This window comes from Mustela putorius, unplaced genomic scaffold, assembly GCF_011764305.1.
Source record: "Mustela putorius furo isolate JIRA1106 unplaced genomic scaffold, ASM1176430v1.1 tig00000095_pilon_pilon_pilon, whole genome shotgun sequence".
Lineage (NCBI taxonomy): Eukaryota > Metazoa > Chordata > Mammalia > Carnivora > Mustelidae > Mustela > Mustela putorius.
In genome coordinates, this window is record NW_025421280.1 from 26,954,898 (window position 1) to 26,981,747 (window position 26,850).

General features: G+C 52.6%; 2 protein-coding genes across 6 annotated transcripts; one reads left to right on the forward strand and one right to left on the reverse strand.

Annotated features, from left to right (window-relative positions):
* Positions 1 to 134: 134 nt before the first annotated feature.
* KXD1 (KxDL motif containing 1) lies at positions 135 to 7,611 on the reverse strand. 4 transcript variants are annotated; one of them, XR_001180842.2, is made up of 7 exons: positions 7,481 to 7,571; positions 5,723 to 5,793; positions 4,584 to 4,705; positions 3,464 to 3,616; positions 2,052 to 2,098; positions 814 to 1,114; positions 135 to 391 (listed from the first exon to the last, which is right to left on the reverse strand). XR_001180842.2 is itself a non-coding variant. In XM_004760931.3 (6 exons), exons 2-6 carry the CDS (start codon positions 5,762 to 5,764, stop codon positions 885 to 887), a joined length of 594 nt encoding a protein of 197 aa, XP_004760988.1. In that variant the 5' UTR covers positions 5,765 to 5,793; positions 7,481 to 7,571; the 3' UTR covers positions 135 to 884. The 4 variants fall into 4 exon arrangements, 3 of the variants coding, with proteins under 3 accessions (XP_004760988.1, XP_004760989.1, XP_044937380.1); XM_004760931.3 differs by having other exon boundaries at positions 135 to 1,114; XM_004760932.3 differs by lacking the exon at positions 5,723 to 5,793 and having other exon boundaries at positions 135 to 1,114; positions 7,481 to 7,611.
* Positions 7,612 to 13,238: 5,627 nt separating this feature from the next.
* On the forward strand, positions 13,239 to 23,162 carry FKBP8 (FKBP prolyl isomerase 8). Of its 2 annotated transcripts, XM_045081473.1 has the most exons (9): positions 13,239 to 13,352; positions 14,713 to 15,035; positions 17,781 to 17,950; positions 18,113 to 18,201; positions 18,490 to 18,710; positions 19,354 to 19,526; positions 21,478 to 21,555; positions 22,071 to 22,202; positions 22,631 to 23,162. In XM_045081473.1, exons 2-9 carry the CDS (start codon positions 14,738 to 14,740, stop codon positions 22,715 to 22,717), a joined length of 1,248 nt encoding a protein of 415 aa, XP_044937408.1. In that variant the 5' UTR covers positions 13,239 to 13,352; positions 14,713 to 14,737; the 3' UTR covers positions 22,718 to 23,162. The 2 variants fall into 2 exon arrangements, with proteins under 2 accessions (XP_044937408.1, XP_012916132.1); XM_013060678.1 differs by lacking the exon at positions 13,239 to 13,352 and having other exon boundaries at positions 18,493 to 18,710.
* The last annotated feature ends 3,688 nt before the right edge of the window (positions 23,163 to 26,850 follow it).

Genomic DNA, 26,850 nt, shown 5'->3' on the forward strand with positions numbered 1-26,850 from the left:
ACCAAGAGCGGACACATCTCTTTCTAGGTCAGTGGTGCCTGGCTGCCATACCCCTCCCGTCTCACATCCTGCACTTGTTCCCCTTATGGCCTGCTGGGCCCCAGGACGGAAGGAAGCCACTGTTAAGTACACCCTTCCCTTTTTAGTAACAGAGTCTTTTTATTGATAACTTCCCAATAGCATCTGTAAACATCGGGTACAAAAATATTCCGTTTAACTCTGTTTTCCAAGGTGGCTCAGCTTGCTCCATGGAGGCCCTGTGAGAGGCCTGCTGGGCCTTCAAGGTTCACACCTCTGGTCAGAGAAACAAAGGCCTTATCAGGCTTGCAGCTGAATGGCCAGCCTCCATCTTGAGCCTTCTACAATTATCTCAGAAACCTCCTTGAGATACCTATTGGAGACAGTATTCAATACTTTTGTTGGAAAAAGGGACAGGGAGACCAGAATTAGTGGGTACAGGGATGCAGGGGTGAACTCAGACAAGACAGTGCTGGTCCACTTTGAGGAGGTCTCAACCAGGGCACTGGGGCAGGGGCTATCTGGCTGTGGTCTCTGGGAGCCTTTAAATGTTGTTTAGAGCAGACCTCAAGTTTGGCTCTGGAAAAGCTCCCTTACACCCTGCCCAACAACTCCAGCTGAGCTGGTCATCCCCTGGCCTGGCAGAGGGGTCTGCAGAAGACAGATGTTCTCAATGAGGAAGCAGAAAGGACAGACCCCCTAGGAATTCCACACCCCCAGAGGGAGCCAGGTCCCCCGGGGAGCCCTGGGTGACAAAACAGGGTGGCAAAACTGCTGATCTCCAGGCAGGGTTACCTGCTGCCACCGCAGACACCGGGGGAGTGCTGCCACTGCCCTGAGACCCCTCGAGGCACCAGGGAATGGTGTTACTCGCCCGGTGTCTCCTCATCATCCGTCTGGCTTCGGCCATTGATGACAGGGGAACTGGACCGGACATGGGAGAGGTCCTCGAAGCCAGGGCTGAGGGAGGGTGAGACAGTGTCAGGGCTGGTGTCACAGGAGCCCGTGCTCTGTTCCGAGGTGGCAATGGTGGTCGTGGTACTGGGTGGGATGGGGTCTTCATCCTCGTCCTCCAGGAGGGATGCCTCTGGGATGTCTGGGGGATGGAGGCCAGGAATTGGCTTAGTCACTGTGATGGGCACCATGATGAGGGATTACCTGGGCCTGTGACCCCTGACAGCTCCCCTGCCACCCTATGGGGGATAATGCGGCCCATTTTACAGAGGAAGAAACTGAGGCTCAGGCAGGTGAGAGGTTTTCCTGCAAGGTGCGGCCAGGACTTGGCTTCTCTGGGGTCAAGCCTGAGCCTGGCTCTGGCTTCTTGACTGTGTGGCCAGGGCCAGGCCTCTCACCATCCTTGCCTCAGCATTCTGCTCTAGAAACCAGGCCTGATGACAGCATTGCCTTTTTTTTTTTTTTTTTCTTTAAGTAAGCTCTGCACTCAATGTGGAGCTTGAATTTACAACCCCAAGATGAAGAGTTGCAGGCTCCACTGACTCAGGCAGCCAGATACCCCAACAGCATTGCCTTTGTGCCCATAGCTGTTAGTAGCCTTGGGGCAGGGAGATGTTGGCCCATTTGGCAGAGGGGGCAAACTGAGGCTCAGCATGGGGGATGCTGCACTTCCTCTGAGAGGTCACTGCTCCTTTAGGCTACACAGTCTCCCCTATATGAAATGGGCTACTCACAGCCCCCACTTCATGGGGAATTACAGGTAAGAGCCTGGCTCATAGGGCTATGTTACATCCACTTGGGCAAGGACTGTCATCTTTCTTATCCACATTCCCCCATGTAACCTCTCCCCAGGGAGGGGATCCTGGTCCCGGCACCTGCTCTACCAGTTGCCAAGACCAGCCAAGCACCTCCATCTCTGCCCCCTGCTCCAGGTCTCTCTGGATCTACTGGCCACCAGGGCCTGGGCTTAGTGTCAGCCCCTGAGGTGACCTTCTAGAAGGAAGCTCTGGGATGAAGGCACAGGCATCCGCGGGTGCAGAGGCCAGGTGTGGGGGACAGGAGCTCTGGGTGACACTTACGGCTGAAGGCCTCCGGGTGCTGCCTGGCCAGCTTCCCTTTCAGCGTCCTGCAGGGGAAGGGAAGGCATACAGGGCTGAACCTGCCAAGCAGACAGGCTGGGCCTGGTGCAAGGAACCCTTGCTGCCAGCTCTAGGTGGGTGGGGATGGGAACTGCCCACCTCCCGCACACATACTGCTTGTCACTCTCTGGTTCTCGGCTGGAGGGAGGCCGGCCCACGTGCTCAACCCTGCAGACCTCTCACCCACAGGGCAGATGGCAGCCACCTAGCTGTCACAAGCTTGTGTGGGTCCTCAGTGCTGGGTCTGGCTGGGCCCTCTACCTGCCATGCTCTTCTTATGTCCAACCTTCCTCTGCCCAGATAACCTTCCAGGAAGCTTCCTCACCCCCTCCTCAGCAGTCACTCCTATGGGTGACTTGTCCAGCCTGTCCCCCATCAGCGGGATGAGAGTGTCTGGGGGACAGGAGTGACGATCCACACCCCAGACACTGAGCACTTGCACGCGTTAAACAGACATTCACAGAGAAAGGCCTGCTTCATTTTCAACCTGCTCTTTTTCCTTTTTCCCCCAAAGTTATGAAGTCATGTTTACAAAGAATGAGAAAGGGGTTTTTGGGATGGAAAGACCCCTTCTCATAGTCAAGGAGTGACTATGGCCAACCAGTCCCTCCCAGAAGTACCACCACCACTGGGTGCCCCACCCAAGGGGCAGAAACAACTGTCTTCTTCCTGGGCAACACAGATACGCACGAAGGGCGCCAACCTGAAGGGTTCTTGCTCACCCACAAACACCATGCCTAGGCAACCAGTTTGATATGCCCCAGAAAATATATGCTTTTATAAAGGAATTAATTGGCCTGTCTCCTGATTTCTGCTCCCCAGTGTGCCAGTGGGTGTGGGGGCGGCTGCCCAGCTGCTGCTCTGGCTAATTCCAGACCTGGCCACGTGACCATGGTTGGCAGCGGTGGCATTCATCTGGCTCCAGGTACTGCAGGAGTGTTCTGCGTGCCTGTGGACTGGAGTATCATTTTTCTCTGTCCTCACAGGAAACAGCTCAGAAGGGGACCCACAAAACCCAGCAATCACATAGGCCTCTTGAGAGAAGACTTGAGTTGGGGACTGGAGGACCAGAGGCTTGCCTTTCCCTGGCTGTACCTGCCTGCCTTTTTGCATGATGCAACTGCTGCTATGTTACATTTTTTGAAAGATAAATAAAACTTAAATTCAGAAACTTCAAGATTTTCTTTCCCAAAGCTCAGATCTTCTCAGATGCTAAGTGAGTGCTGAAGCCTCATAAAACAAATGAATGTCCCCATTGCTCTGTTATATGGAATGCATGGTCCTCACTGAAGAGTGGAGGAACCCGAGGCTCAGAGCGGGGAGGCAGAGGGCTGGAAGGGCTGAGGACCCACCTGATTCTGCGGAAGATGCTATCCAGGTCCCGCTTCATCTCCACCAGGGTCCTTGTATGGTGCAGGAAGCGCTCGTTCATTTGCTGCAGGCGGGCGCTTGACAGGTTGTTGAAATTCAGCAGCATTTCATTGGTCTTCTCAAAGCGGTCCAGCCTGGCAGTGGAGAGAAGGCACCAGCCCTACAAACCACGCCCTACAAACTAATCATACTAAGCTCCCTCCTGTTCCATGACCTCTTCATGTGTTGTTCCTTTGCCCTGCAGAACTCTCCCTACTGTTTGAGCGACCTAGCAAACTCTTATTCAACCTTCAAAACCCTACCATGTAGCCTTTACCCCACTTCAGCAAGCAGACTCTGACTCCAACTCCCCTGACCTTCTAGACCCAGCTATTCCTTTGGCCCAGCCCTGACACCATGGAGCCAGGAAGGTCTGTGTCTGGTTTTGTCTTCCCTCACTGTGGGAGTTCACCAGGGCAGGCCTAAATCTGACCCAGACAAAGCCAGCACCCCTGTCACTGGATGAGAGAAATGCAAGGGTATCAGGTCTGTGCTGTGTCATAAATGGCATGAAGAGCTTTGTCTTAAACACACAAAAATAAAGCCACAGGAGGCTGTTCTTCTACCCCAGATTGTGCAAGATTTTCTTCCCCACAGAGCAGGTTGGAATTAGGGTGAGGCTGTGGTGGTCACAGTGCCAAGCCCCAACGAGGGTAAAAGCTACTGATGGCCCCTCCAAAAGACCATGGGTACTCTCCAGAGACAGCCTAGGCTCTCAGAGACCAGGCTCCTAACAGAGACCAGCTCACTGGCTTCCTTAAATCCCCTCCTGCAGCCCCTTCCTATCCCAACTCCCCACCCCCAGGCCCTGGGACAGGAGCTGCTGCGGCCCCTGCCAAGCCATCCACAGCTGTGAAACCATCCCAAAACCCTGCTTCCTGTGCCAAGGCCTCGCCTCCAGGCCATGAAGGAATTTACTTTGGAGCCAGCCAGCAGATTTGCTCATTTCCTTCATTTTATCACCAGTGTGGGCCCAGGGTAAGGGCGGGCAGGGCAAGAATGCTGGCCAGCGGGTGAATTCCTTCCCACGCCTGGGGCCCACAGCCCTTGGCCACCACTCACATGTTCTTCTGAGCCAGGATGATAGCGTTGACGTCGTCTGTGTTCACCATGCTCAGGATGCGGCTGCAGAAGACCCTCGAGGCCGAGTCCGGGGGGTCCATCTCTTCCTCCTCCTCCGCTGCCTGAAACAGGCAGGAAGAGAGTCTTCAGTCTATACCAGGGAGTGGGGTAGGTGGGGTAGGAAGGAGGGGCTGGGAACCCTGGGCCCCATGACCGTAAGTCCTGGGTCAAACCACCCGAGTCTCAGCTTTGTTCATGATCCTGAGGATTCAGGGGGTATTGAGAGGATGTATATCTAAAACTGTATCCCAGCACATCAGAATCCCATCACCCACCCACCTCTATGGCCCCCCCGTCTCCATGATCCCAAGCCCATGGCCACCTTCCACCTGCACAGATCTACCAGCCTCCTCCCACATCCTTCTGACTTTGTTCATCCCATCCCAGGGCTTTTGCACCTGCTGTCCCCATATGCATGACTGCCCCCTCAAATCATCAGCATCTCCAGATCCTCTCTCCCAGGTCTTTGATGACTACCCCCGACTCCAGTCACTTAGCACTTCGTTTTACTGCTTCATTAGCTCATCTTGTCCTGAAATTATCTTGGTTATCAGTTGCCTTTTTTTTTTCCAAACAAGTATTTATCTTAGAGAGTGTACGTGCACACAGGCAAGTGGTAGGGAGGGGCAGAGAGAGGGTGAGGGAGAGAATCTCAGCAGACTCCTTCCTGAGTGCAGAGCCTGACCCCGGGCTCGATCCCATGACCCTGAGATCATGACCTGAGCTGAAACCAAGAGCTGAACCTTAACTGACTTAGCCATCCAGGTGCCCCCTCAGTTGACCCTTTCACCTGTGGCTCCCAAAACAATGTCAGCTCTAGAGAACAGAAGCATGTCTCTGCCTCCAGAGCCCAGCCCAGAACCCAGCTTACAGCAAGGGATCACCAGAACTTAGCTTGGCGGCTTTCAAACTCAGCTCTGACGGTAGACTTTTATTAGCAAATTAAAGCCAAGAATTCCAGTCAGGCTGTGGGCCGCAGCAACCTAGATGGCTCTGTGGCTAGGCAAATAACCTTCATGGAAGGTGGGGGGCTCCTGGACCATGCCAGGGCAGAAAGGGGCCACAGGTTCAGCACTCACCCTCCAGGGGGCGGTATCAGGCAAAACCCGGAATCTTGACATAGCTTGGCTCTGGGATCCACATTATTTAACTGCCGATAGAAAGGCCCAGTTGCAATTGGTTGAGATTCACATGCAGGACCAGGAAGGGCTTTCAGAGCCCACTTGATCCACCCTCCACTTTATTGAGCACTTACTGTATGCTATTAAACCACTAAGCTTCAAACACAGAACTGTTATCCTTAATTATGTATTAGGAAATTGAGACTCAGAAACTGAGGAAATGGACCATTGCCACAAACCCAGTAAACCTGAGTCACAACTCAAAATGCCCATAGTCTACAGGATCTGCAAAGGTGTGAATCCGAACAGATGTTTAGTGCCCACCTATGCCAGGACGGTTACTTCTTACGGCAACTGACTTCTGCCAGACTTCTGAATTTTTCCAGAAACGTGAATGGGTGTGTGTGTGTGTGTGTGTGTGTGTGTGTGACATTGCCTCATTTACAAATGTTAGCAGCTAGTACTTTTCTCCCTGCAAAGCATGGAGACCAGAAGTTATTTATTTGCAGCCCCTGGGGGCCTTCTGGAAATAAACTACACACTTGGTGAAGTTCCCCCTCACCCAATAACCACTATGTTTATTGAATTCCTACTATGTGCCAGGTACCAACACCCACAGTATCCAGACTTCCAAAGAAGCGTGATCATGTATCAAGAAGACACCTGGACTCAAGGGGAGAGCCCGGTGGCAGGAAGCCCCTTAGCTAGTGCTTGGCAGGTGTAAGATTTGGACCTGTAGAAAAGGGTTCTGCTTCAAAGTAGAGCTCGTTCCTGCCTCTGGCTCCCAGATGTGAAGGCTGATGGATTCAAGGCACACTCTCCACCCAGCTGCCTTTCTCAGGAAAACTTCCCTAATAGTCTGGCCCACATACAAAGTGGAAATGACAGCAAGGGCTCTGGTCTCTGCTCCAAATATATTTATGAGGGAAACACGCAGAGAAGTAGGCTGTGTGACCTTGGGAGAGTCCTCTCACCTCCCCGATCAGTTTTCTCATCCAGAAAATGAGAATAACAAATAATCAGAATCTCACAGCGCTATCTGTGGCGGCTGAAACCAAGAGTGATAAGGAGCTAGGCTCGGAGCTGGCTGTTTCTCCAGAGAGTACGAAGTCCTAGGGCGGGGCCCGGGAACCAACATTTTAGCAAGGGGCTCCCTGGTACTTATAAGAACAGGAGCAAACACTTGTACAGCACTTCATTTAATCCTCAATCATCCCTATGAAATAAACACTACCATCTCCAAGGCCAACGACGGCTCAGACGGGTGGGCTCAGTTATCCAAGGTCACACCGCAAGGCTGAGATGCCGTGATTCCACCCAGTTATTTACACAGAATTTAATTTGGCGGCCCAAGCTCAGCAAAACCCGCGAGCGAGGTGGGACTCGCATACCCCCTCACGCCCCGCCCCTGCAAAGCGGGGAAACTGAGGCCCAAAGAGGGCAATGCCCGGTTCCGGGTGACACTGCACAGCCTGAACACAGGAGGCCCCAGCTCCCGCGCCCCGGATCCGGAACCGGCCCTTTGAGCCACCGGAGACTACACTGCGCGTCCGGGGAAACTGAGGCCTCTACGCAAGAGGGGTGCCCAGATGTGGCCAGCGGCGCGTCCCACCCCGCCACAGCCCGGGGGCGGCGCCCGACCCGGCCCGGCTACCCAGCGGCCCCGGCGCCCCAGCCCCACCCCGAACTCGGCCCCGGCGTCGGTGGCAGCAGCACCTGCACATCTGGCGGCCTTGCTCGCGCTTCCGGGATGGCGCCCCCGCCGCCACAACGTCACCACGCACCATGCGTGCGACCGCGCGTGTAAGCGTCGTGCACGGGGCCGATAGGCGTGCTAGGAGGCGCGGCAGGAAGGGGTGGGGCTTAGGTGCTGTTATTGCTCGTGAGTGCGTCACAACGAATAGCCAATCAAGCAGTCCCCCTCGCGCCTGCGTGGTTTCCAAGGCCTGAGATGCCCGACAGCCCGGAAGTGGGTGAGGGACTCTAAAAGACAGCCTACTTAACAGATAGTAAGACTGAGGTCCAGCAGCGACAGGTACTCCCTCAAGGCCCGTGGTTGACCCAGAGCCAGACAACCTATTTTCTAGGTTGGGAATCAGATTCATCCAGTTCAAAAATCCCTGCTTCGCTTTTGGTGACATTTCTCTGGTCTAGGATCCCAACCAGGAAGTATCCCATGCTACGTTTAGTCATGTCTCCTTATAGTCTCCACTCGGTGACATTTTCTCAGTCTTTCCTAATCTTTTATGACCTTAATACTTGGGAAGAGTACTGGTTTTGTAGACTACTCATCGATATGGGTTTGTCCAGTGTTTCCTCATGATTAGACGGAAGTTTCTCACTTTTGTCAGGAATCCCACAGAAGGGATGTGTTCTTCTCAGTATGTCATATCTGGAGTTACAGGTTATTGATGTGTCTCATCATTGGTGATGTTGACGTTGGTTACTTAAGGCATTGCTTGCCCGTTTCTCAACTGTTAAGTTACCATTTTCCCCTTTACAGTAATTATCTTATGGGGAGATACCTTAAGAGACCATGCAAATACCCTAGTTGTTTTTTTTTTAATACTTTAAAAAAATTTTTTATTTATTTCTTTGACAGAGAGAGAGAGCCAGCGAGCACAGTTGGGGGTGGAGGTGGAGGGGAGATGGCAGAGGGAGATGGAGAAGCAGGCTCCCCGCTGAGCAGGGAGCCCCATGTGGGGCTTCATCCCAGGGCCCCTAGATCATGACCAGAGCCAAAGGCCAACCCTTAACTGACTGAGCCACCCAGGTGCCCTACTTTTTTTTCTTTTTTAAAGTATTTTCATCCACTAATTTTAGCATCTATCCATGGCTCTTACCAGCAAAAATTGCTATGGTGATTTCTGTTTATTAATTAGTTATAAATTGGAATTCTATTGTAAACAAGAGTTGTCCATTCTTCTCTAGTTATGCATTTATTCAAGTATTTATATCACTATGAACTCATGAGTATTTATTTTATTTTGTGGGTTACAATAATTTCTTTCTTTCTTTCTTTCTTTTTTGTAGGCTTCATGCCCAACATGGGACTTGAACTCACGACCTGAGATCAAGAGTCATGTGCTCTGCAGACTGAGCCAGCCAGCACCCCTATAATTAATTCACTACTTACTTTGCTGCCCCTTTAGGTTAGCTTCTATGTTCTTTTAATATGTCTTCATCTTTGGGGCTCCTGGGTGGCTCAGTTGGTTAAGTGTCTGACTCTTGATTTCAGCTCAGGTCGTGATTTCAGGGTCATGGGATCAGGCTCTGTGCTCAGTTGGGGAGTCTGCTTGAGAGTCTCTCTCTCCCTTTCCCTCTGCCTGTCCCCACAAATAAATATTTTAAAAAATATGTCTCCATCTTTCTCTGAAAACGTCCTTAGTTTTAGCACTACAAGCTGTTCCATGTTTGGTTTGGAATATCCCTGGAATCAGCCATTTCTCCAAGGAGACTGGTTCCTCTTCTTGGAGAATGGTGTTGAGAAACTAAGATCTGGGTGGTTGGTGTGCTCACTGCTACTGGGGTATCATTCATTGCTCAGAGATCCTCTCAGCGGTAAGAGTTAGAAAATACAAATATATGGGCCGCCTGGATGGTTTAGTCGTTAGGCGTCTGCCCTCAACTCAGGTCACGATTGGTATCAGGGTCCTGGGATGGAGCCCCGCATTGGGCTCCCTGCTTGGCAGGAAGCCTGCTTCTCCCTCTCCCTCTGCTTGTGTTCCCTCTCTCGCTGTGTCTCTCTATGACAAATAAATAAATAAATAAAATCTTAAAAAGAAAAAAAAAAGAGGACGCCTGGGTGGCTCGGTTGGGCGACTGCCTTCCGGTTCTGGTCAGGTCATGATCCGGGAGTCCCACATTGGGCTCCCTGCTCAGTGGGGAGTCTCCTTCTCCCTCTGACCTTCTCCCTTCTCATGCCCCCCCCCTCTCTCAAATAAATAAAGTAAAATCTTAAAAAATAATAATAAAAAGAAAAAAGAAAGAAAGAATTGTGGAGCTCTGTGAGTCAGGCAGCAGCCAGTGCTGAGAGAAGAGCCTGGGTGCGGGATGCTGGGAACCATGGCTTCTGTTTGCAGACTGCACCAGAAGTGGCCCATGCTGGAAAAACCAAGCTTTTCTTTTTTTTTTTTTTTAAAGATTTTATTTATTTATTTGTTAGAGAGAGAGAGAGCAGGAGCAGAGGCAGACAGAGTGGTAGGCAGAGGCAGGCTCCCCACCGAGCAAGGAGCCCGATGTGGGACTCAATCCCAGGACGCTGGGATCATGACCTGAGCTGAAGGCAGCCGCTTAACCAACTGAGCCACCCAGGCGTCCCAAAACCAAGCTTTTCAATGGGTCCCTCAGGCTCTGTGGGAAGCCAGGAAATTTTTCGTAAGGGTCTTGGAAGGGCTGGGGGGTACAGGTCAAGGCTAAAAGGGTCTTGGTTGGCCCCAAATGTTTGTGCAGAGTAGAGACAAGAAAATATTTTTCTCTTTTGTATTCAAGGGAGAAGGTGAAAAGTGATGGGGACACTCAGACCAGTGATGGGAACATTGTTGGGGGGAGGCCTGAGTCTGGGGACTGGAAGCTGCTCTCTGCCCCTTTTTTAGTTTTATTTCCCACTTAGTGCTTATCACAGCTGCTATTAGATACTTACCTCAATCATTGTTTGTGCAATATCCCGCTCCCTAGGTGAAATAAAAGCTCAATAGGGAAGAGACCTGACCTATATTGTTTTTCATCACTGTGACCTTGAACAAGGCAATTACTTTCTTTGTGCCTCAGTTTCTCCATCTGTAAGATGAGGATAGTCTTACCAAAAAACATGCATCCAATCCCAGAAAAGGCAAGAAAAGAGAGAGAAAAGGAACACAGAGCAGGTGAGTCAGAGAAAAAACACATAGGAAGTCAAATAGGTCCATAATTATATTAAATGTAAATGGGCCAAATGCCCCAGTTAAAAGACAAAAGATAGACTAAATCAAAAAGCAAAACCCAATTCTGTGCTACTTACAGGAGACACAAACAACGTAAAGATACAGAAAGATAGAAGATAAAGGTTGCAAAAGAATGGTGCATTTTAAAAATGAGGCTGGAGCACCTGGGTGGCTCAGTTAAGCATCTGCCTTCGGGCTCAGGTCATGATCCTGGTGTCCTGAGATCAAGCTCTGCACTGGGCCCCCTGCTCAGCGGAAAGCCTGCTTCTCTCTCTCCCCTTGCTTGTGTTCCCTGTCTCTCTATATTTGTGTCAAATAAAGTCTTGGGGGGAAAAAAAGAAAAATAAATAAATAAATAACGAGCCAAGGGTCACCTGGGTAGCTCAAGTCAGTTGGGCATCTGCCTTCGGCTCAGGTTGTGATCCTGGGGGGGGGGGTCCTGGGATTGAGTCCCACATTGGGCTCCTTGCTCAGCGGGGAACCTGCTTCTCTCTCTGCCTGTTGCTCCCCCTGCTTGTGTGCTCTCTCTCTGACAAATAAATAAAGATAGTCTTTAAAAAAATGAGCCAAAGAAAAAACAATGAACCGAAAGAGAACTGTGAGTCATCTTAATATGAGACAAACTCCACTCCAAGGCAAGAAACACTGAAATAAAGAGGAACACATCATAACAATAAAAAGTCGAGTTCACCAGGAAAACTATGACAATTGCAATACCATGTAGTCAATGACATGATCTTCATATATCAGAGCATTTGTCTCCTAAGGCTCATACAACAACGATTAAATACATGTGAATGTTTGCCTTCACCTGTGAAGTCTGAGTGTCAGCCATTATTGTTAGTGTTTCAATAGTTGCTGTTATTAGTTTATATTGAATTTGGTTGTCTACTTATTAGTATCAGTGTTTATTACAATTCTTCCAGCCCTTATAATAGAGATGGGGCTGGATGGGTAAGAGATTCCACTATGCAGATAAAAACACTAACTAGGTTGCCTGGGTGGCTCAGTGTGTTAAAGCCTCTGCCTTTGGCTCAGGTCATGATCCCAGGGTCCTGAGATCAAGCCCTGCATCGGGCTCTCTGCTCTGCAGGGAGCCTGCTTCCTACTCTCTCTCTGCCTGCCTCTCCGCTTACTTGTGATCTCTCTGTCAAATAAATAAATAATCTTAACAAACAGACAAAACCATTGAGGTTCAGAGATGGATAGGGAGTAGTCCCAAGTCCCTCAGAACCAGCACTGGCCCAGGGTTTATTTGATGTTCTTTCCCAGGAAATTTCTCACATATCTTCACCACCCTAGCACCTCTTTCGCTGGTTAGCTTGCCTGCCTTCCAACCACAATGATTTCCCTGAATTCCCCCACCTCCTCTCCTTTTGTGCCAGTCACTGTGTAGGCCCCGGTGCTAAAACAATGACAAACAACAGACCCTTCCTAGACTATGGGGGTTTTCCAACCTAGTGGGCAAGGCAGAGTTAAGTCAAATAATAGTACAGACATAAAATCAGTTATGAAGTGATTCTTCATAACTAGTGATATCCTGCTAAGAGGGGAGCCAATCAGGCTTTGCCTTGGGGGGGTCTGGGAGAGCGTCCTGTAGGAGGTGACCTTGGAAGGAGCACCAATCTGACAAATTAGTTACCTCCAAAGCCAGTTACCTCCTCTGGTGTTAGCTACCTCCAATAGCCAGTGACTCATTCATTCATTCATTCATTCATTCATTTATCCAACTCCCAAACCATAGGTGCTAGGCATCAATCAAGGATGCAGTAGGGACAAAACAGGCAAAATTCTTCCCAGGGTGGAGCAGAGTGGTATAAGAACGAAGGAGATCTGCAAATGGTAACTCCTGGGAAAGAAACAAAATAGAACGAGGGAAGAGTAAGTGCCCCCCCTCCTTTTCAAAACAAGATCCATAAAAACCCATCTAATCGAAGCTACCACCTTCTCCTGAGGCCATGGGTATCTTATCAACCTCTGGCAGAGGGTGCAGGGAGAAGAAACTCCTTCCAGCAGCCCTGCTTGCTCACTCCCTAACCATTAACTGTGTTTCTTCTCTGTGCAAAAGAAAAGCTTTCTCAGGGATTAGACCATGCGAGGGTGACAGAGGTTCTGCGTGCCCTTGGGTGATCGCTCCCCTCGAGGCCTTGGGTCCATATCTGTAATTAGTGCTTAAGGGTGGTTCGTCCAGCAGTCCCAGCGCTGCACTGTCACGTCTGAGCTCCTTAAGGCAACACCTTTTAGGGCTGTCCTACTACAGCCCCACAAGGTGAGAGTGCGTGCATGGGAGTGTTTATCCCCATTTTTCAGATGAGCAAGATGAAGCTCAAACGGGAACGGTGAGTTCTGGTAGGCAGCGCGGCGCTGATTGGCGAAGACACCCCGGAGACCCCTTCTCCCGCCCCCGCCCCCGCCCCCGCTCCGGGTGGCGCGGCAGCCTCTGCCCCTTTAAGAACGCCCCGCGGAAACAAGCAGGAAGGGGGTGGTGCTTGCTTCCGAGACGGATGTGCGCACAGACCAATGGATGCTACAGTCGCAGCAGCGGCGGCCAATCGGCACGGCGGGGGCGGGGCCGGGCGCCCGAGCCTGGTTCCCGAGGCGCGGCGGCCGCGGCTGGGGGCGGGGAGGGGGGCGCAGGACCCCAGGCGGGGGTCCCGGAGCCGGAGGCACGTGTCCCGGGGCGCCGGCAGGGTTGCGCCGGCTGGGGGCGCTGCCCAGGCCTGGGCTGGTCTGGGTGCCGGGGCGACGGGTGCTGGGGCCGATGGGCGGGGCCAAGGGCCGCGGGGGGAGGCGAGCCGGGGGGCGCGGAGGGTCGGAGTGCTAGAGGGGGCGCGGCCGAGCGCGGGCGGCTGGGGATGGGAACCGAAGGGGACTGAGGGGAGTAGGTGGGGGCAGTGCTGGCAGAGAAGTGCAGGGCCAGGGGCCCCGAGGGGTGCGGGGGGTCGGGGGCCCCAGACTGGTGGCGTCAAACAGGCATGAGGCGTTGGGGGCCTGGGTGGGAGGTTGACGGAGAGCCAGGCCCGGGTGGGGGGCTCGTCTGGAGGGTGTAGGGTATGATGCGATCTGTTGAGGGGCGTCTGGGGACATCAGGGTGTTTACGGGTCGACTGAGCGGCTGTGGGGAGAGCGGGCCGAGGCTGGGGGCGGTGGTTGGGGGAGGGGGGAGGGCGAGTTATGCGGGCGCAGGGGATTGTGGGGGTGGGGGCTGGGAGGGTCTCAGAAAATGGGGCCGGAGCCCGGAAGGAGCTGGCAGGTGAGGGTTAGGGAGGAGATGCTGTGGGTTAGAATCAGAATGAAAGCTAGGCTTTACCACCTCTGAGCTTGGGGCCTGAGGAAGAGGGGCAGTTGTTCATAGCCAGAAGAGGAGGCTGTAGAATCCCTTGGGGGTCTTGACCACCCCTGTAAAGGAGGCTACTTTGAGAGAGTGGTCAGGAGTCTTGAGGAGAGGAGGAAGGGCTCCCAGGGAAGGGTATGGGCCAGGGTCCTTGGCATTGGGGGATTGGTATTAGATTCAGGGTATGGAAAGAAAAGTCTTGGGATTTCTAGTGGCAACCCTTAGGAGAAGGGGCAGCTGGAGGTGGGAGTCCTGGTAAAGATTCAATTCCCTTTGGGCTCTAAAAACAGACTTCCTGAGACTTAAGTCACCCTAAAAAAAATCCTAGCAACCCCCTCTGGGCGTTTAAAACCCCAGGTTCAAATTCTGTCCCTGCAGTTACCTTGCTCTGTGACCTTGGGCAAATAGCTTTACCCCTCTGGGCCTCAATTTACTTTTCTGTAAAATATGGGGGCAGAGGATGTTTCCTACTCTGGGTATTTGTAAAAACTAAAAAATAATCAGCTGCAAAACAGCTAACATTGAGACTGATTGATGGCTAGGGTTCGATGTGTGGGACAAGCCTGGGTTGTTCTTTACCCGCCGTACGGATGAGGAAATTAAGGCCGGGTGCCCCTAAGTCACACAGCGGGTGAATGGATGCAGAGGAGAATGTGAGGGTGGGATTCTTACCCCATCCGTTCCCCCCACCAGGGCCAATTCCCGTCCCCCCAGCAGCATGGCTTCCTGTGCTGAGCCCTCTGCCTCGGGGCCTGAGCCCACTGCCCCACCGCCTGCTGGGGTCCCACCACTCGAGGACTTCGAAGTGCTGGATGGGGTGGAAGACGCAGAGGGCGAGGAGGAGGAGGAGGAGGAGGAGGAGGAAGATCTGAGTGAGCTGCCACCACTTGAAGACGTGGGGCGGCCTCCACTGGAGGAGGCCGAGCAGCCTGGGGCCCTGGCCCGAGAGTTCCTGGCCGCCATGGAGCCTGAGCCCGAGCCCGCCCCAGCCCCGGATGAGTGGCTGGACATCCTGGGTAAGGAGCAGGGGTGGCTTGGGTTGACCCACATGGCCTGGACAGCTCAGGTTCAGGAATGACCTTGGCCTAGGCCATCTTCTCCCCTGAGCCTTATTTCCCCCTTTCTGCTATGCAGTAGTTTGGAAGTCAAACATGTAACCACGGTGATCGCTTGCCACAGGCAACTGGTTGAGACACTTCATATCTAAGAACCCCTTTCATTGTCACATGCACACATGCACGTCGTGTTCTAGCCCTGTTTCTCAGAGCTGCTAAGAGCAGCTCAGAGAGGCTGAGTCACCTGCCCAGGACCACACAGCCAGTACTCCAGGTGCTGGCAGGTCCCAACCCCCACTGCTTCCTTTTTTGGCATTTGTCTGACAAGTGCCTCTTCTCTGAAAATGTGTCCAGGGGTCAAATAGATCTGGAAGACATCTCATTTTGTTCAATCCTCTGACTCATAGCATGCATTAGCATTGCAACTGCTCAGAGAAGGCCTACAAGAAAGAAACTGGGGGATCCCACACACATGCCCCATCATGTACCCCATGATAGTGACCCCGGAAACTAGAGAGAAATACTGTTACTGGTACTGATACTTGGTATATTAAATAATGTTAGTGTCCACTAATAATGATGGCAGTGAAACATCGTTAATAGGATCACAAATACTGATATTAAAACAATAGTGTCAAATAATCCTGATTTGATAACGCAGAATTGTTACTGTTATCATCTCTACTGCTGATAGAAATGCCACTTCTAAAAATAACACCAGGTTGGGGTGCCTGGGTGGCTCAGTCAGTTAAGCATTTGTCTTCAGCTCAGGTCATGATTTCAGGGTCCAGGAATCGAGTTCCCACATCCCCACATCATGCTCTCTGCTTGGAGGGGAGTTTGCTACTCCCTCTCTGCCTGCCCCTACCCCAGCTCATGCTGTCTCTTGTTCTTGCTAGGTCTCAAATAAATAAATAATAACATTACAAAAAATAAAAATAACACCAGGTAATATTTGCTGAACACTGGGTCCGTGCCAGGCCCACACATCATATTTTAGCCTTACAACGACCCTATAATGTAATTTTACCAAATCCCCATTTTTTTTTTTTAAGATTTTATTTATTTATTTGAGAGAGAGCATGCCCGAGAAGGGAGAGGGTCAGAGAGAGAAGTAGATGCGGGACTCAATTCTGAGACTCCCGGATCATGACCCAAACCCAAGGCAGATGCTTAACCAAATCAGCCACCCAGGCATCCCACCATCTCCCCATCTTACAGATGAGGAAACTGAGGCTCAGTGAATGGAGGTGCTTGCCCAGCAGACAGTTTCCTTGGCTGTATTAGAATTTGGGAAGCTCTTCTTTACTGATATTAAGAGCTGCTCTGCTTTCCCTCTGAGCACAAACCTGACTGTCCATTTATGTTTAAGGCAGCTGCTTTCTGAGGTGAGAATTTGGGCTTCTGTCCAAGGAAACTGAGGCCTTGAGAGGGTACATGATTTGCCCAGAGTCTACTGAGATAAGAGAAGAGGCAGTGCCTGCTTATAACCCGACCAGCACATCCACCATTCGTGCCCAGAAACTTAAGAGACACAGGGATTCCTAGGGAGCCACTAGATGAGTTCTGAAACTGGATGTGTAGCATGGACAAGGTGGGGAACAGTACAGAAATTTTAGAACATTCTAGACTACTCCAGCTATTTCCCTGTTCCTCACCTTTAGTCAAAGGTCCATTCAGAGTTACAGTATATCCCAAACTAGTGGAATATTGTGGAATCCAGGTAAATGCTGGGAATATGGATGACTGCAGGTATTAGTCTGATGGTCCTCACAGGTGTAAGCCCTCAGTTGCCTCAGTGGTGGTCGTGGGATGACAGTGGCTTTCTTTGTTGTGCGGGTTCCTTGAGTGGATTCATGAGGATGCTGGGCCTCATGGCTGCTCAGTAGCTGTTCACCATGGCCATTTGGCCATTCCTGTGATTGCTTGGGGCTTGGAGGAAAACATGGGCTGTGGGCCCATCAGGGACACTGTTGCTTATAGGCCCTCTGGCTGCTTAACTTTGAAGTGTAGTGATGTGCTTCTTTGGCGGAGACACATCCTGGTGTCACAGAGACTCTGATAACCAAGCAGACTGCTCACTGGGTGTCACCAGGGGTCTCCCTGATGTGTCCATTTCATGGCTAGGTAAATGGAGGCCCAGTGTTGAAGGGCTGGTTGGGAACCAGGAGAGGGAGTGGAGGGTGGCTCCAGAGTCTGTCCTGGACATCCCTGCCAGCCTGATTCTGCTTGGCAGGATAGGATGACTTTTCTCAGCTCTTTGTCCGGGCCAAGACTTAATTTTCTTTTATTTATTTATTTATTTGTCAGAGAGGGGTGTGTGTGCACACAAGCAGGGGAGTGATAGGCAGAGGGAGAAGCAGGCTCCCCACTGAGCAAGGAGCCTGGTAACGGTACTCAATCCCAGGACCCCAGGATCATGACCTGAGCCAAAGGCAGACGCTTAACCAACTGAGCCACCCAGTCATTCTAGATCTAAATTTTCTTAAGATAATGGTCAGACAGGCCATAATTGTCACCCCTCAGATTGATCCTTTCATGTCTAGTGTCCAGCCAGGGACAGTTCCAGGGGCATGGGATCACCTACCCAGTAAGTGGCAGAGCAGCTCTTTGAGGCTCAGCTGGGTGCTGGGAGAGGGGTGCCGGGGCAGCAAGCACCCATCTGACCTGTGTGGTGATAGGCTGCTCGTCCCCGGTCCCTGGCAGGGAACGGGCTGTTACGGAAGAAGACGCTGGTCCCAGGCCCACCCGGCTCGAGCCGCCCAGCTAAAGGCCAGGTAGTCACTGTACAGCTGCAGACCTCGCTGGAGAACGGCACTCGGGTGCAGGAAGAGCCAGAGCTGGTGTTCACCCTGGGCGACTGTGACGTCATCCAGGTGGGAGGGCTGGCCGCTGGTCTGGAGCTGAGTGGAGAAGGCCTGCGGGGACTGAGGGGAGGTGGTGGCCACTGGGGGGCAGGGCGGTGGTAGGGTTGGAGTGGGCATGGCATTGCTACTCTGTACCTGAGCCTGCCTGACCCTTTTGCCCCCACACACCAGGCCCTGGATCTCAGCGTTCCACTCATGGATGTGGGGGAGACAGCTATGGTCACTGCTGATTCCAAGTACTGCTATGGCCCCCAGGGCAGGTGAGAACCTGTTACCAGCAGGGTCCCCATGGGGGACCCCTTTGCCCACCAAATTGATAGCAAAAGAAACAGACTTAGGGAGGGGAAGTCACTCACCAAGTCAGGAAGCCCATGGGTGGCAAGTTATTTCCCTTTCATTTATTTCACTGAGGAGGGGGTGATGGTGGGGCCAGCTCCCAAGTCTTGAGCCCTCGCCCTTTCCCCCCTGCTCCCTAGCCAACCCAGTGTGTCTGGGGTTTGCTCATGGTGGCCGCTGGGTCTGAGTGCTGCTCTTGCCCCATCCCCCAGCAGGAGCCCGTACATCCCCCCACACGCGGCCCTGTGCCTGGAGGTGACCCTGAAGACTGCCGTAGATGGGCCTGACCTGGAAATGCTCACAGGGCAGGAGCGTGTGGCTCTGGCCAACCGGAAGCGGGAGTGTGGCAATGCCCACTACCAGCGGGCCGACTTCGTGTTGGCTGCCAATTCCTACGACCTCGCCATCAAGGCCATCACCTCTAGCGCCAAAGGTAAGTGCCAAGTAAAATCCTGCCGCCCCCCGCCCCGCGAAGCCATCCACTCGTGCCAGAAGCATCCAGCCACAGAAGGACTCAGACTCAGAATGATCTAGAATATTCCAGAATGTGGACAGATGTTCAACTATTCCTGACCCTTAGACTAGAGTCCACTATAGACTTACGGTATGTCCTCGATCAACAGAATAGTACACGGGTAGATGTTGGAATGTGAGTGACTGGGGACCATGTCAATCCATGTGCCTTGTGGTTAGGTCTTTGCATTGCTTAGGCTCGGTCTTACTCCTTAGGAGCACCCTGAGGATGGGCTGGTCTTGGCCCGTGTTAGAAATAGGGAAACTGAGACCAGAGAGGCTTGAGGTCCTCCAAGGAATAGACGGTGGAGGCCCCGCCCCTGGGAATTCAGAGCCCCTCTCTTCAGTCTCTTGGAACTGGGGTACTCCGAGGCCCTCTCCACTCAGTCCCCTCTACCACCAGGTCCAGAGGGAGCGGGCCTTGGCCTGGGTCACAGTGTGTGGGGCGCCTTTCCCTGGGGTCAAATGTGGCCAGCCCTCCACAGAAGGCTGGCTGTGTGGGGCTGGCGGTGCGGTAACCAAGGCCACGGTTGAACACCAACATCCCCTGCCCCCCGTCGCAGTGGACATGACATTCGAGGAGGAGGAGCAGCTCCTGCAGCTGAAGGTGAAATGTCTGAACAACCTGGCAGCATCACAGCTGAAGCTGGACCACTACCGAGCCGCACTGCGCTCTTGCAGCCTTGTGCTGGAGCACCAGCCTGACAACATCAAGGCTCTCTTCCGCAAGGGCAAGGTGAGCTGCGGGCCAGTGGACCCACTGATAGCCCCACACCCAGAGCAGTGGGGTTGGTTCCAAACGCTGGATTTGAGACGAGCACGGCATCAGCCAGCCAAGCTCTCTGGGATACAGGTGGGGAAACTGAGTCCCAGACAGGTGCTGGGGTGTGGTCTGGATCATAGCAATTTGTTGACAAGCCAGACTTGAACCGTAGGTCTTAAGTTCCCTCCTAACTGCTGACACTGCCCTGTGGCCCTTTGGTGACTGCTCCTTGTATATAATCCTCCATGGTTCACACGTCTCAGAGTAAAAAGCCAAGTCCTCATTGCATCCCTTGGGGCTCTGGGTCATCGGGTCCTCCCACCATCCCCTCCATCTCTCCTCCTCCTCCTCTCCATCCTGCTCAGCTTCCTCACTGCTTGCTGCCCAGGCTGGGGTTATTCCCACCCTAGTGACTTTGCACAAGCTCTGCCCTCTGCTTGAGCCGTTCACACCCCAGATCGCCCCATGGGTCCCTCTTTCACCTCCTTCAGGTCTTTGCTCCGATGTCCCCTCCTCAGGAAGCTCTCCCCCCCACACCCACCTGACCCCCTGCCCTGTCTTCATGTTCACCGTGATGCCATTAGCAGAGGCAGGTGTCATCGTGGCTGTTAGGTCCCTTATTAGAAGCTGGAAATTTTGTCCATTTCACTCACTGGTAAATCTCTAGCCATGCAAACAGGGCCAGGTACACAGTGGGTGCCCAGTAAATGCTGTGGAATGTAGGAATGAATTTGGCCTGTGTAGACTTGACCGTAATTGCTTTTGTCCTCATCTGCTATTCATCTCCACCTGTGTGTGTGTGTGTGTGTGTGTGTGTGCGCGCGTGTGTATGTGTGTTTGGTGCGGGGGGCGGGGGTAGAATTCAGTGCCTTTAGCAGTACTGAGGAAACTGAGACACAAGCAAATGGTGGGTCACCTAGCCTGTCAATGAGAGGCATGAGCAGGGCTTCCCTCCAATCAGCATTTTTAAACCACTTGTGTGTAGGGTTCTGTGTAGAAACGTGGGAAGAAGATGCTATCTTTATTTTTTCAGGGGTCTGATGCTCTAGGGGGCAGTGGAATTGTCTGCTCCTATAGCCTCACATTTGTATCTGCTGGTTGTAGGTGACACAGACCCATCCTAACAGTTTCAGACAAGAGGAGGAATTAATAACTTAGGAATTGTTAATTATAGGGTGTTGGCTTCAGGCATGGCTGGATCCAGGCATTAGCAATGTTGTTGGGATGCTGTGCCTGTCTGCTGTGGGTTTTCCCCTCAGGGGGACCAAGGTGCTTCTACCTGCTCACTCAGAAAGTTCAAGGCTTCCATGTTTGTCAGTGACACCTGCATGGTTCAGGTGGGCCTCATTGGCTGGCTCTGAATCATTCACTGTAGTCAAAGCTTTGGAAATGCTCATTTGGCTTCTTGAGCCAGCTAGGGTGGAAAGGGAGGAGGTGAGGCCAGCACCCAGATTTCCTGCAAAGGCTGAGACAGACATGCAGAGGAGGGAGCAGATTGGGATGACACTGAGCCTAGTGGGGCCTAGTGGGGCGCTTATGTTGTCTGAAGGCTCAGGGACGGTATAAGGGTGGCTGCGGTCCCTGGTGTGATTGTGGGTGATAGATTTGGGTCTAGTCAGGATAACCAGGAGCCTAGCAGGGCTGGGCTTTTTTTTTTTTTTTTTTTTTAAGATTTTTATTTATTTATTTGACAGATCACAAGTAGGCAGAGAAGCAGGCAGAGAGAAAGAGAGGAGGAAGCAGGCTCCCTGCTGAGCAGAGAGCCCAAGGCGGGGCCCAATCCCTGGACCCTGGGATCATGACCTGAGCCTAAGGCAGAGGCTCCAACCCACTGAGCCACCCAGGTGCCCCAAGGGCTGGGCCTTTTGAAGAATATCGTGGTGCACTGTGGTTCTAGAATGACGCCATCCATTTCCTTCCACAGGTGCTGGCCCAGCAAGGGGAGTACAGTGAGGCCATCCCCATTCTGAGGGCAGCCCTGAAGCTGGAACCTTCCAACAAGGTGAGCAGAAAGGAGGCAACCTTGGGACCTACCCTGCTAGCTTGTCTGGGAAGTCATCCTGTGGTCTTTGCCTTGTCCTGTTTGCTATGGCTCTCCTGGGGTTCTAGCCTAGGCAGTGACGGCAAGGGGCTGGGTGACTGAAGAGCCCCAGCCAGCTTGCTGAGACCCTTATGACCCCTGCATAGATGGTCTGGGCTCACCCCTCCCCAGCCAGAATCCCAGAGGCCAAGGGTGCTACCAACATGGCCAGTGTCAGTGTCTTCAGGTTTTCTACCAAAATCTTCCTTTCTCCTGGCCACCTTGTACTCTGCCCCATCCACTGGTTGCCTAGGGGGATAGAGATGGCAGCCCCTACTTTGCTGATGTCCCGAGAGGAGCAGATGGAACTTCCGTGTCCCAGTGGTCCTCGCCCCAAAGTGACCAGGTTCCCCAGAAAGGCGGAACATCGGAGACGGTGGTCAGGTTGGCTGCTACCACGGCATGTTCTTAGTCCAGCTGACACCCACCTCTTGCAGACGATCCACGCAGAGCTTTCAAAACTGGTGAAGAAGCACGCAGCCCAGAGGAGCACAGAGACCGCCCTGTACCGGAAAATGCTGGGGAACCCCAGCCGGCTGCCTGCCAAGTGTCCTGGCAAGGGTGCCTGGGTGAGCGGGGGCTGGCAGGCGCAGGGATGTTCCCAGAGGAGGGGCAGGGGCTAAGGGTGGGGCATGCCACCCAGAAGGAGTTTCTTCATTTTGCAAACGTTGATGTCAGCTGGGCTGTGTTGGACCATGTTGGGAACACAGAGAAGCCTCAGTCCTGTGCAGTCAGGGTTAAAGCAGAAGATGGAAGAAGACTTGGAGGGCTCAGGGTGCGCAGAGATAGCTCTTTCAGAGGGGAAGGGGAGGAGTTCTAGAGCAGGGGACACTTGGCTTGAGTTTTGATGTATGAGTAGGAGTTTGCCAGAAGGTAGGAAAGGCGTTGTCAGGCAGTGGTTTGCTGGGAGGCCTTTTGGGGCCATGTTAGTAGCTGAAGCCTGGGGAATCAATCTTGAGCACTCTCCAGCCTTCTCTTCCCTCCCCTTTATCCACAGTCCATCCCCTGGAAGTGGCTGTTTGGGGCAACTGCTGTTGCCCTGGGGGGTGTGGCTCTCTCCGTGGTCATCGCTGCCAGGAACTGACCACCCAGGTGGCCACCACCCCCTTGCACACCATGGACCCCACCCCGCGCTCCTTAACTTCCCCAGGCTCCCTGTCCACTGCCCTGTCTGATCCAGCCCCCTCCTCTGGGGCAGGAGCAGTGAGGTGTGGGGGCCACATGGCCCCAGTGAGACAGGAGGGACTATGGCCCTGTAGGAGGAAAGTGAGGCAGGGCCCGGGCTCCATGTCCAGCCCAGAGGGAGGGGGCCCTCATTCCTCCAGACCCAATTCCCATCCCCACCCCCATCCCCCTGGGTTAGGTCTCAACAGAGGCCAGCCTCAGTTTCTCCTTCCCAACAGGCCTGGGGGCAGCCCTTCCCCAACCCAGTCCCTGTCCAAGTGTCAGTCCCCACCCACACCGCCTGCTGCCCTCTGTCCAGGTTCTCCCTCCCACTCCTTCAGTGAAATAAAGCCTCCTACCCTGCACTCTGCTGCCTCCAGTCCCTTCTTTTGCTGTCACTTGCGGCTGGGCCAGAGATAACCTGTGTCACATCCAGGGTCATGCGGGACTAAAGCGGGGGTGGGGGCATCTCCTCTTAGGCCACGGCAGATCTGCTTTACAAAGGGGGCAGGAGAGACCTGGAGAAGTGGGGCAATGCATTCAGGGTACACAGGTGGCCTCTGCAGAAGTTTACACCCAGTTAAACTCCACTTCTCTTGTCTCTGTTGCCTCATCTGAAAGTGGGGATCCTGACAGGATCTAACTGGGGACAGTGCTGAGACCTGAGCGACCATAGGGGGCTGGCTGTGCGGCAAGCAGACAGCCCCATGCCTGGGTAACAGCATAGACAGTGCAAAGGCCCTGGAACAGGATTGAGCCCAGTGCGTTCAAGGTTAAGGAGAGTGTGTGGTCAGCAGTTCCTCTTGATCTCGTTTAGTTTTCACAACCTGGGGCTGTAGGAGCTTCTCCCTTAAATGCTGCCTACCGTCACAGCCAGAGTGGGTGGTCAGGCCTCTGTCAAGGACAGTGCCTGTGACCCTTTTCACAGCTTCATCCTGCCTCCGAGAGAGGAGATCTCCAGGAATAGACCACCACCACAAGGATCTGTGCTGCACCTGTCCCCTAATAGCCGCAGTAGGGAAAGCTACCAGCCATAGCCACCCAGCAGAAGGTAGCAGTTAGGCCATGAGCTTGCCTACTTTGGGGTCCTGGTCTGTGAGCCACCTGAATGACTCTCTGGGCACAGATCTGTTGGTGCTTGAACCTATTACCCTTTCCAGCATTTAGCTGCTTTAGGCTTAGACACAGCAGGGGCTCTGTGGGTAGCACTGCGGTAGGGGCTGTGGGTTGGTCATGCTTATCGGGGCTAGAGTCCTAGGTAGGACACCCCCTCTTTCCTCAGTCTTGCTGACCTCAGGCTGGGGAGCGGGCCTGAGTGGTGACCAGCGGGATGGTGGGCTGGAGGGTGACTTCCTGGCCCGGGTTGTGAGGGTCACAGCTGCCGTTGTTCTCAAGCATTGATCATTAGCGTGGCATTAGTCCACCAGGGACACATGGTGGCTTCGTTTTGTGCCCATTCTTTGCATATTTTGGAGACAAGTCCTTTCTCGGGCAGGTATATTATGAATATTTTTCCCATTCTGAGGCTCACTTTTCATTTTCTTAGAGCAGACATTTTAATTTTGAAGAAGTTCAGTTTATGTTTTTGTCAATAATTGCTAACCAGGTTTGTAAGGATTTTCAAGGTGTTCTTTTATTTTTTTTATTTTTTACTTTTATTATATAAGGATTTTATTTATTTGACAGAGCGCGAGAGCAAGAACACAAGCAGGGGGAGTGGGAGAGGGAAAAGCAGGCCTCCCAACAAGCAGAGAGCCCAGTGCAGGGCTCGATCCCAGGGTTTTCTTTTAAATGGTATGGCTTCATCTTTTCTATGGAGATCCACGATTCACTTTCGTGTGAGGTTGGAGTTGAGGTTCATTTTCCAGGTAGCCTATCCAGTTGTTCTAGAAACAACTGTGGGGAAGACTTTCTTTTTCCTAGCAAGTTATTGTGGCAGCCTTGTTAAAAATCAGCTGATCACGCATGTGTGAGTCTTCTGGCCTCTGCTCCACGCTCAGGATCTCTCTGTCCTCAGGTTTTCTGTGTCCTCTTTGTGGGTCCCACGCTGGGTTCCATGCTGTCCTGAAGGCTGTAGCTTTCTAGTAATGCTGGAGTCAGGCTTTGCTCCAAGGTTCTTTTGGTTGTGCCCATTACTGGTTAAGCACACTGAGGCCCAGAAAGGAGTCAGCTCCCAACCAAGGTCCCATCACCTGGGCACAATGGACAAGATTAGCCCCAGGTCAACCTCCCTTTAGAGCCCGTGCTGTGCCCACCAGCCAGGTCTACACCTCCCTGCAGGTTAGAGCCAGAAAACAAGAGAGGCTTTGAAGGCCATGGCCAGGAGTGTGAACTTTCGTATGTTCCTTCCCTTGGTCTTTCCATCCTCTGGTCTGAATGGCAGCGGGGACAGGGTGTCCAGGACAAGGGGCACTGATGTTTCCTTGAAGGCACAGGAGTACTTTGGCAGGTGTGAGGCATGCTCCCAGGACTGGCATGGCTTGTGCAAGAGGTGTGCTGGCCAGGCAGTACATGACACATTCAGAGGACAGCTAGGATGGATTTTTATTTCATATGAAAACATGTACCAATGCCTCCTGTATACTTGGTGTTAGGCAATGACTCAACCTGGCCTTGCCCTTGAGGGGTACAGCTCACAGTGGGCTATGAACTGGAAGCGAGCAAGACAGAATGAGCTCTGTGTGTGTGTGTGTTTGAGCGAGAGAGGGAGGGCATTTGTATCTGAGCACTGGACATCCTTTGCATGCCTCCATGTCAAGTCATTGTTAAGGGAAAACCTCCTGGGTCACTGAGTGTGGGACCATCGGGGAGCCTCCCTCATCGGGCAGAGGACAGAAAGGAGTGATCATGAATGCTTGTGGGCAGATGGGTGGGTGGAAGAAAATTACCATGGAATCATCAGTCACCGGGGCTGATGGAGATGTTTTAACCGACACTGAAATGTTCCCAGGAGGTCTAGCAAGCGCAGGGGCCATCTTTGAGGAAGAATCCGCACAGCTGTCCCTACAAACTGTTCCCACGGAATGCTAGGCCTTACCTTGTTCATGGGTCCCAGGGAGGAAAATTCAGCTGATTCATGAAGCAAAATGGAGGTTTGGGGGTACTTGAATGCCCTACTGATGTAGGTCAGTAAAAAAAAATAACTAAGCAGGCTTAGGTTATTCGGACCTGCATGATCTCAAGAAAGGACAGGCCCTTGGTCAGCTCCTGGCAGGTCGTGTTCTAAGTTCTTGGGATGTTCTGGCTGAGAGTCTATGCTAACAATACAATTTAGGGTGGGACCTTTGGCCCCATGGTTTCAGCTTGACCTGTGGAGTGGCTGGAGACTAAGTTCAAGCACATGGGTGGTCCGCACTCCTTCCCAGTAAAAACCCTGGACAAGGCTCAGGTGAGCTTCCTTGGTTGGCATTACTCTGTGCATGTTGTCGCAAAGATTTCTGGGAGAATTAAGGGGTCCGCACCTGGATGCTTGCCTGGTTTCTCCTGGTCTCTGCCTTATGCACTTTTATCCTTTCACTGTGATCAACCATGGCCACGAATATCACAGCTAGACTTGCTGGTTCTGAGATGCCCAGCTGAGCTAGCAGCGGAACAGGCCTGGGACCCTGGGACTGCAGGCTGGCTGCCCACCATGCAGAGGGACTGGCTCCAAAGTGAGTGCTTTCAGGACACCTGGGTGGCTCAGTGGGATAACCCTCTGCCTTCAGCTCAGGTCATGCTCTTGGGGTCCTGGGATCGAGACCTACTCAGCGGGGAGCTTGCATCCCCATCTCTCTTTCTGCCTACCTCTCTGCCTACTTTTGATCTTTGTCAAATAAATAAAATATTAAAACAACAACAACAAAACAAAAGTGAGTGTTCTCATGGATCCTTGCATTCCCTCTGCTACAAAACAATATGGTTCAACATCTCTAAGGCTCATTGACTGGCTGAGCAGCTGAGCGGGTCGGATGCTGGCTCCGAGGGCTGTGGGCTACAGAAATTTTAAGGGGCTCCTGAGATTTCTTCTGTGTATCATCCCAGGACTGGAAGTGGGCAGGATCTCACTCCTGT

Bases quoted from the DNA above. Each gene is read 5' to 3' on its own strand.
- KXD1 (XM_004760931.3), bottom strand. From the start codon at position 5,764: ATGTCAAGATTCCGGGTTTTGCCTGATACCGCCCCCTGGAGG. The intron at 4,706-5,722 runs GTGAGTGCTGAA...TGCCTGTTTCAG, and splicing joins CTGATACCGCCCCCTGGAGG to GCAGCGGAGGAGGAGGAAGA. The intron at 3,617-4,583 runs GTGAGTGGTGGC...CTCCACTGCCAG, and splicing joins ATCCTGGCTCAGAAGAACAT to GCTGGACCGCTTTGAGAAGA.
- FKBP8 (XM_045081473.1), top strand. From the start codon at position 14,738: ATGGCTTCCTGTGCTGAGCCCTCTGCCTCGGGGCCTGAGCCCACTGCC. The intron at 18,202-18,489 runs GTGAGAACCTGT...CCCATCCCCCAG, and splicing joins TGCTATGGCCCCCAGGGCAG to CAGGAGCCCGTACATCCCCC. The intron at 18,711-19,353 runs GTAAGTGCCAAG...CCCCCGTCGCAG, and splicing joins CATCACCTCTAGCGCCAAAG to TGGACATGACATTCGAGGAG.